The sequence below is a fragment of the Egretta garzetta genome, unplaced genomic scaffold, assembly GCF_000687185.1.
Source record: "Egretta garzetta isolate BGI_Z169 unplaced genomic scaffold, ASM68718v1 scaffold188, whole genome shotgun sequence".
NCBI lineage: Eukaryota > Metazoa > Chordata > Aves > Pelecaniformes > Ardeidae > Egretta > Egretta garzetta.
In genome coordinates, this window is record NW_009260622.1 from 757,070 (window position 1) to 766,239 (window position 9,170).

General features: G+C 37.5%; 1 protein-coding gene across 3 annotated transcripts; it reads right to left on the reverse strand.

Annotated features, from left to right (window-relative positions):
- Positions 1-6: 6 nt before the first annotated feature.
- On the reverse strand, positions 7-9,107 carry RAE1 (ribonucleic acid export 1). Of its 3 annotated transcripts, none has more exons than XM_035900867.1 (12): positions 8,817-9,107; positions 8,562-8,666; positions 7,645-7,737; positions 7,153-7,239; positions 6,252-6,338; positions 5,923-5,994; positions 5,252-5,359; positions 4,804-4,910; positions 4,630-4,705; positions 3,904-4,098; positions 2,211-2,296; positions 7-1,311 (listed from the first exon to the last, which is right to left on the reverse strand). In XM_035900867.1, coding segments are annotated over exons 1-12 (1,107 nt in total). In that variant the 5' UTR covers positions 8,907-9,107; the 3' UTR covers positions 7-1,310. The 3 variants fall into 3 exon arrangements, with proteins under 3 accessions (XP_035756760.1, XP_035756759.1, XP_009643729.1); XM_035900866.1 differs by having other exon boundaries at positions 7-1,645; XM_009645434.2 differs by lacking the exon at positions 7-1,311 and having other exon boundaries at positions 1,868-2,296; positions 8,817-9,106.
- Between the last annotated feature and the right edge of the window lie 63 nt (positions 9,108-9,170).

Consider the following 9,170-nt stretch of genomic DNA (forward strand, 5'->3'; position numbering starts at 1 on the left):
CTGAACTAGAGCATATCTATTTTCTCATCACTCATTCGCATTGTTAAGTGTTTAAACAAATAAACAGATTATTTTTTTTTTTTTAAACAAGAAACAGATGATACATTCCATTCTTCCCTGTTTACACCAGTGGGAGTTCTGCACACAAGAGATCAGATTATTTTTTTTTTCCATCAATGATCACACACTTAACCTTTAGCCTGCAATTGCTTGGTGGCATTCACTTGACTGGGAAGACTGGAAAAATGTGCTAGCAACCAAAAGATAACAGCCTAACAATCACAACCTTTAAAAATACAATTCAACAAAACCAAAATATATTTCTGAGCAAATGACCTGCTATTGATGTAACTGCTGGGAACTCTTTCCTATCTTTAAGAAAACAAATAGTCCATCAATGTGAAATCTAAAACCATGTAAAACATAGAAGTAGCAGGAAAAGGAACTTGGGAAATAAAACCCAGAAAAAGCATCTCTCTACAACAGCAGAGGACTTTCCTCAACTATACCAAACAAGAAATACACACCCAACAAAAAACTACTGAAGACCATGAAGAGTCTGAAGTTAAAGGACGAGTAGGGTGCAGAGTTTGGAGATAGGATGATTCTTTTGTACTAAAGACGAATCGTCAGGTGTTTGGCTGTTGAGATAGAAAGGAACTTGACTCATTCTCATAAAACAAACGGCCTTTCACACTAGTCCTCTCAACCCTTTAACGCAAACCCACAGGAATCATTCATAATGAAATAGCAACTGGAAAAAGCATTAGATTTCCAGCTCAAGCAGCTGGAAGAAAAGTACTGTACTTTCAGAAAATGTATCTGAATTACAGTGAAGGGACAAGAAGCTGCTTTTAGAAGTGAAGCACACCACCTTGCCCATGTTATTGTAATAGAACTTTTGCATATAAACATGTTATTGTAATACAAACTTTTGCATGAAATACATAAAAAAAGTATTTAGCAAAAATTTTATTTGAAATGTAGCATGAATCCAGAACCATAATCGTTACGACATACAGTTTTACAGAGAATTTGTACAATATGACAGGTATTTCTATACATGCGCCCCCCCATTTTTATTTAGTCGTTATCAAACAAACAATAGTTAAACAGGAATAATAAGCATTCGCTTCTAAAAAGAAAACTTTGGCATGTATACAACCGACTAGTTAAAAGTAAACAGTGGTAGATTCAAGCCAGAAAGAGACCCACTTGTTTAGTTTCACAGCATTTTTGATCAGGATGAAACTCACCAGCACTATTTTCTACTTAATACAAAAATGAGTACTTTTTTCAGTCCAGAAACCCCTGTTAAGGGACAAAAACACGTTAAGAGAGATGCAAAAGAACCAACTTTCAACTCTGAAAGGTGTCAGTTTTAAAGCAGTTTAGTCCACGAGTGTTTTGCAAACATTGGTTTGGTCACAAACAAAACAAACTCTTCAATGGTTTGCTTGTATTTCTGAACTATGTATCACTTGGCACAACTGACAATACCTCCTTTGGACTAGAATAAGCATCAGTATCGTCGGCTCAAAAGTCATGTCCATTGCTGGAGCGTAAGAAAAAAACTAAAGTAGAATTTGCACTGTGCCCATCTTCTGTCTTGAGTTCCTGTCACTGCTGTTGGCCACTTGCATACCTACCAAATTCATCCAAAAAATGAGGGAAAGCAATTTGCCAGGCATTTCTTCCTGGCATACAGTAGACAATATTTCCATTTTAAAAATCAGAAAGCAATGAAAACCCCTGAATAGTAACAAGCCTACTCTGAGAAGAATTACTTGCAATTCTTCAAGTACTTACAAAAAATACAGTATTTATACAACTTCTCCAGAACTATTATAATGGGCATATCTTAATGTAGTACTAATAAAATAAATCCATAGATACAAATGGTTGCACTTCTAAGCAGGAATATCTAACCCAGATTCAGATCTTGCTGCAATTTCATTATTGTGGTGGAACCCACAGTGGTTGTCATGTGAATACTAGCCTCTCTTTCTTATCAGAGTATCTAATTTGAAAAAAAGTTCTCCAGCAAGTCAGAATACATTTCATGTAATTTTTACAGTTCCTGCTAAATGTTAGCGATCCAAAGTTGATGGAACCGTGGTGCAATAGGGCACAAATGGCAGAAGAGCAGTGGAGTAGAGGCAGGAATGGCAGGAAAACAGTAGAGTAACACAAGTCAAACTCATACTCACTACTTCTTATTCCTAGGCTTTAACTCTTCTGCTGCATTTCGCAGAAAAATGTAGTTTTTCTTTTGTGGATTATAAAATTCATGACCCTAAAAAGAAAAATAATCTTTATTTACTCTCTTTGAAGAAGAAATATTAGCATTACCTTAAAATGTAATATGAATATTCCACTAGTTTGGTTTATCAAGATTTGAAGTCTTTAAGGCCAGATATTGGATGACATTGTTGGATTAGAAACAGCTTACTGTAATAAGTAATGACAAGAACTGTGCATATAAAGTAAAATTTAAGGGACATTTATCCATTTTTAAGGTATAAAAAAAACTTTTCATAAAAAAATAACCACGTATCTCTAAGCTCTACTTTTTAGATGAAGGATAAGAGCTCAATATAATTATTTTTTTTAAACATCATTCTAGGCAGAGAAGAAACCAAAACTTTAATGGCCACCCAGTTTCACTTTATATTTTTCTTTTAAATGAATTAAGGCCACATTTATTTCAAAGTGAAGCCCAAGTTCTACAGGCAACTGCAAAAAGATCTTTGTTCCCCAACTGCAGATGCAAATATACTATTTTGCATATTGACTTTATTTGCATAGACATTACCAATTCAATATGCCAGTATTCAAATCAGGGAGAGTAAACACTAATAAAGCCATTAAAGTCCAACGCACAACTTGAAAATTACCAACTCCACTTGACAAAAATGGTTCTAGAAGGAAATTTAGTACCTACTGTTTTTACCACTTGATACTGGTTTACAGATCTGAAAGATACCTTGGTACCAATCTACCATTGCAGTCTGCCCAAGCGTTTAGAACAGAAGCATTCATCTGCCCTAGCATCTAACAAAGTTACCCTACTTTGGGCAGCATCCAGAAGACCAGATACAATGCAGTAAATTAAAATTTTGCTCTCTTTGTGGCATGCAATCAAGTTACTCTGTGTGATTTCCACATTCATTTCAGTCAAAACCGCAAGGAATGGTATCTTCAAATTTAAAAAGCGCTAGCTATAATAGGAGAATAATACCTTTAATGGAAGTTGCCATTCCACTAAAATCAGTTATATGTCAACCTTGTGGCCGCCTTGTTAAACTATCAAGAAGTACTGATTCTCCACATACTACGGTTCGTTGCAATTCTCTTGCATCTGTGAGATTTATTGTGGAGTCAAGTTTGGAAGAGAAATACATAAATAAGCGCCACCACCAAGCTGCACTGAATGCTACTGGAAATTTAGTACACGCCATTCAAACACTGGTTTGAGTGTTTATAACCACAGTCACAGCTCTTTTTAAAGTGAAAGAGAACCTGGAGAAGAAGCAGATGCACATTTCAAAGAGATTTGTGGGAACCTGCTAGGGTGCCACGTTGCCCCATGACACTCCCCACAGCAGAATGTGTGTGAGCAAGCAGAATAACTTCTGCATCGTGTCATTTACGTTTAGCCCATTCACATTTGCAAAAATAACATCGTTCACAATTTATCCAACTGAAGCTAAAAACCAAAGAATGCACTACTTCAGTGTTAAATTTTACCAGGTGTCTAAACAACCGTTTTAAGTTCTCTTACATGCTTGTGAAATTAGAAAGACTCAGCTACTATTTAGAAAGGACAGCAAAAGCCTCATGTGAAAAGGAGAGTCTTAGCTGTCAACTGCAAGTATGAACATGAGTCTAAATCCTTCTCACCTTTGACCAATCGTAACTGGAAGCATATGCAAATATATTGCCATTATGGTTGAAACAACAAGCAGATATCGGCTGGTCAAGTTGTTCTGATGTTTTTAGCTTTGTTCGTGCATCTTTATCCCAAAAGCTGAATCTACCATCAGACCCTACTGTTGCAAGAGTACCATGGACAGGGTGAAATGCTATCCCATTTACCTGCAGGATCATAAAAAATACTATGTGAAACACCACACATGGCAACACTCACAACACATGCTGAACCCTGACATAGTAAATACACAGGAAAGATTTTTTTCAACTAGATATAGTTCTTATTTTTTTTTTAAATGTTTTCAGATTATGTTATCTGGAAAAACAAACAAACAAAACCCCAAACCCCACCGAAGCAACAAGGAAAGCATCACCCTTTTTGTAGTGCCTAAAAATTCAATGCATAATCCTGTTACACAAATATATTTAAGTATTGCTTCAATATCAGCAAAATTAACAAGTGTCACCTCCACCAAGATGATTTAATCAATGGTTGATGCGGTGCTTGTTTTAAGGGAAGTACAAAAATTTGCCTTTCATCTTAATGTACGGCTATAACTGGTCTTTAAACATATGTCTAAGATAACTTTAGGCACAATAAAGGGTCAAGGAGAACAAACAACTCGGAGCCAATTTTACATTAAGAGTGTATATTGCCCTGTATAAATGATCTAGTGGTATACGCTGAATACTTACAGCATAGATATCCTGAGGTGCTGATGTGTTTGTTCCATTGGAGCGATGACATTTAAAAGTGAAATTATCTTTTGCGCTGGGGGGTGGGGAAAAAAAAAAAAAAAAAAAGTCTTTTTACTTTCCTCATTGTAAACTAAGCAATAAAGAAAGGATGTTTTATTAAATTATACTTACGGATTTGGGGGGTTGATATAATGAATAGCTACTCTTCCTTCAATACTTCCAAGGGCAAATCCAGTAGGTTTGTTCACTTTGTCTTTAAAAATAGCAACACAGCGATGCTAAATTTGAGAAAGATACAGAAGATTTTAGACAGAGGCCTGAGGGCCAGATTTTCTGAATGTTGTTTGTTGTCCTTGGGGACACAAAACATCACATGCATCAACATAAAGTAAAGCTAAAACAAGGTCAAGAGATAGGTCAAAGTCTGTTGAGAGTATTGAGTATTTACATTTCTAAATACTTAGAAAGATCAGCAATAGATTAATGGCAAACCAGGACATGCGCCATATCCAGATAAAGTACTTCGGTTTTGAAACACTGGTTGTTTTTACCAAAAAATGGCAAGCCCAGAATTTCAACAATCTGTATAAATATGCTTGTAATAAATATAATCATTTACCTGGTGTTTAAGAGGAGATTCTATTCTTCTAAATTCAGAAGGTTGATTCTCTAACTGATAAACTATCAAACCCCTTTCTGCAGTGGCCACAGCAGCCATAGGATGAACCTGGATAAGGTTGTAAAATAGGTTGGAAGAGAGACACTTGCGTTAATAGCACGGCAGAGAATTCTCTTTATTATTTCGCAGAAATCCCTGAAGAAGTTAAAGGAATTAAAACTATTTTCCGAGGGGAAAAGAAGGAAGGAAAGGGGAAGAAGTTCATTTGTAGACCTATTTTCAAACAAAACAAATCAGTTCTGCCCAGCCATTGAGAAGTTAAACATACCAAAAATCTTCTAATTATTAGCTGACCCTTCCAACGTGCATCACAACAGTGGTCACGCAGACTCATCCAGAAATGATGGTAGGTCAGTCCTAGCACTGATTTGGTTTTGTGATGTTAAAAGGATACTAAGCGTGTTTTGTACGATGCAAATACCTATTTTCCAGAGCCTGATTCATGATGATCAATTCATGTTTTATTGCCAAAATCAGACAGAGATTGAACACTATCCTATCATTCCAACAGTCGGTATTCAGTGGCAACCTACAGAGGCCTCAAAGACTGCCAGTCTCTCCATGCTCCCAGTCATCTAGCTGACACTAGTTTACCGTATATCATGGCTTACCACATCTGCACAGTAACATCTTTCAGGAAGCTGCAATGTCATCATAGGTGTTGGTGAACGGGTATCCCAGAACTGATGGAGACAGAGAAATGAACAAACTTGAGTTGAGGGCACACCTTTTAAATTACTTCATTATAGAGAATACAACTGGTACCTGGTACCAAGTTGTTTCATTCTTGTCTATAGTCAGAATACTGCAGCTCTCTGTGAAGCGAGGCTATTTCATTAACTTGTTTTTTTGTATTAGTGTATAATAAAATACTTTCACGTATTTTCATACACAGATTACTAGCACACTTTGTGTCCATTTGTTCAGGTAAAAATCATACCTTCAAAGTTTTATCCCAGCTTCCTGTCATCACACAGCTATAATTTGGTGCTTTAATCCAATGGATAGTCTTCACAGGAGCATCATGCTGTAGAAATAAAAGGACAAACACACACACATTTGCTAAGATAACAGTCTACATTTCTTGTTTATGCTCCTCATATTTTCTGTATGTATTTACACTTTTTATCCATTCAAGAAAAGCGATGCATTATTTTAGTCCAGCAGTTAGGATAAAGGTTCCTGACACATAGAACTACAATCATGCTAAAAATCAACACTTTAATATAGGTTATTTATTACAAACTAATATAAAACCAGCTGCTTCTGACAAGAGCTACAGAAGAAAAGCCCATGTTAACCACACCAACAAGACTTTAAAAATCAAGGTTAAGAATCTGAATTTCATCACCTCAAGTAAGACACAAGAAGCAATTGTTAAAAGGACTCCCTCCCTTCTTAAATTATGTAACTGGTAACTGATTTTAGTCACCATAACTACACATTCCCTGAACAGACATTCACTTCTAAATTGAGAACATAAATTATAATCTCTGTTACTGCTGCAGCAGAAATCTGGGATTTGTGAAAGGGAATTCAATGATTTCTTAAAACTTGCAGGGTGACTTGGTGAGATCACAGCAGCAATGGAAAGAGCTTGCTCAAGTAAAAGACACTGAACAGCTGCACAGGTTATTCAAATCACTTTGCAGGTCTCCCTATTCATCTGCACTTCATTTATCTCAAAAATATAAACAGCACCCTGCAGCCTCTTCTTTATTTAGCAGTATCTACTTCAGAAGCACTACACATTAGCTTAATTTGCTAATAAAGGTAGTTTTTAATAAAAGTAGAAAAGGGAAAAAAAACAAACCCTAATAGCTTGGGGCTTGCTTACTTACTTGTGCAATCTGAATAGCTTGATTACTGTTGAGATCCCACATTTTGGCAGTTTTATCACAGGAAGCAGTAAATACTTTACTCCCATCCTTAAAAACAAGAATAAGGCCAAGACATTAAATAGCTCCATCATGCAGTATCTATTAGAAAACTACGAAGTCTTACTGTCTTCTAGTAATAGTGTAACATTAATGTAACACATGAAGCATAAAAATGGAAATTTACTTACAACCATACATTGTAAAAGCAAAAACTGTGCTAGCTATTATCTAGCTTTAAATTCATTCTTACTTTTAAACTCACTCTTACCCTTCCTACGCCCATGTTAGTCTATTCTATTAGGACATGCGTAGCACATTTTTACAGTAACATAAGTCTATACGATAATCATGGGCTGCATCTACGTGTGGCACTTGTGCCTGTCTGGAAACCACATGCCAATTTATTTATGGGTTTGGTAAAAACTATTTATTTATTTTTAAATAGGAACATACATCACTCCAGCAACCATCTAGTACGGGCCCTGTGTGCATCTGCTGAGCCTTTGGAATTGTCTGTCCGTTATCTTGAACTTCCCAGCAGCGAACCTGTAACAGAAGCATATGCAGACATATTAACACTAAAAACTTAATTAAAAGACTTCTCTTCTTGAAGATCCCAGCCTTAGTTTATCCAATGAAAGGTACGATTATAAACACCAAGCTTTTTTCAGAACTAGTGAAACCTTATTTTATCTGATTATGTTCCTTTTATCTGTACAGCCGTAACTCAACCCCACAACTTCAACCCCACCTCAAAAGTACCTTATGATCATGTAACACCTCCCAGTGCTCTCCTGGAGAACCCTTAACTGTCAGCTAGGAAGAAGCTGCCTGCTGCAGGCTAGTGGCCAACAGACCAAACAGAACAGTTAAAAAATGCACTCATGTTTGTCTTCCCCTCCACGTTTGTGCCAGTTGGGATCTCACCAAACAAACTTCAGTAAGTCTGTTGGAACGTAATCTTTTTGAGACTATGCAGTCAAACTGGATGACTTACCAATCTGTTCATGGTTCTTTCACTGGGAAAAGCATAACTGTATTAGCCTAACTGTACAAGAAAATGAAGCTAAAAACCACAGTAGGAAAAAGAAAAATCAAAGTAATAAAAATCTAACACGGAAAACATTGACTACATATTCTGAGCTGAAGCTTAAAACACACAGGCAGAGGAATGACTTATCTGAAGATCACAACTGAATTTCTCAACTGAAGCAGCTCAGCTATGTCAAACTTAGTGTCGCGGCACCAAATTTTGTAGTTGTGCAAAGATTTTTCAGGTGCCCTGGCACAAGTTTTTAGGATCACGTTTTGCAGTTGAGGCACCAATGCTCTGGTTTTATTCATCTGTGGGTCTGACTGTGAGTACTTACATCATTTGCCCATGATCCTGCAATGAGGAAATTACCCGGCAATGTTGGTGGACTAAATGCTAAACAAGATATGCTGTCATCAGGGGGAGATGTTACTTCAATATCCTACAGAGGACAGAAAACAGAACAAAATTAGCCCCATTTGAAAACTGTGCACCGAGATCCTATTACTTCTACGGGGCGAGTTAGTAGGTACTGCTGTGACACATTAAAACACAGCAGAAGAGTGGTTCCCGCGGGGGCTAACGCACGTACCTTCATTGGGTTGTGGTTATCTGCGGTCGTACTGCCAAACATGCTGGTACCTCCAGTACCAAAGCCCGACGTTGATCCAAACAGACTCATCTTTGCCCTGCAAACGAGGAGAAGGCATACTGAGACCTGCAGGGCCCTCAAGCATCCCTAGGGCGTCTCACCGCAGCCACTACACCAGCACACCCCTCACCCCGCCTGGGAGGCAGCCAGGGATAGAAAAATATACGAATTTTAAAAAAAAAAACCACCCCAAACCCCACACGCTGCAATTGGATCCCTCACATTTCCCAGTCGGCAGCCCTGGCACCGCTGGCAGGGACCCCTCTCCGGTCGTCACTTGCGACAGCCAACCCG

Bases quoted from the DNA above. Each gene is read 5' to 3' on its own strand.
- RAE1 (XM_035900867.1), bottom strand. From the start codon at position 8,906: ATGAGTCTGTTTGGATCAACGTCGGGCTTTGGTACTGGAGGTACCAGC. The intron at 8,667-8,816 runs GTACGTGCGTTA...TGTCCTCTGTAG, and splicing joins ATAACCACAACCCAATGAAG to GATATTGAAGTAACATCTCC. The intron at 5,360-5,922 runs GTAAGCCATGAT...AACCTTATCCAG, and splicing joins GATGTTACTGTGCAGATGTG to GTTCATCCTATGGCTGCTGT.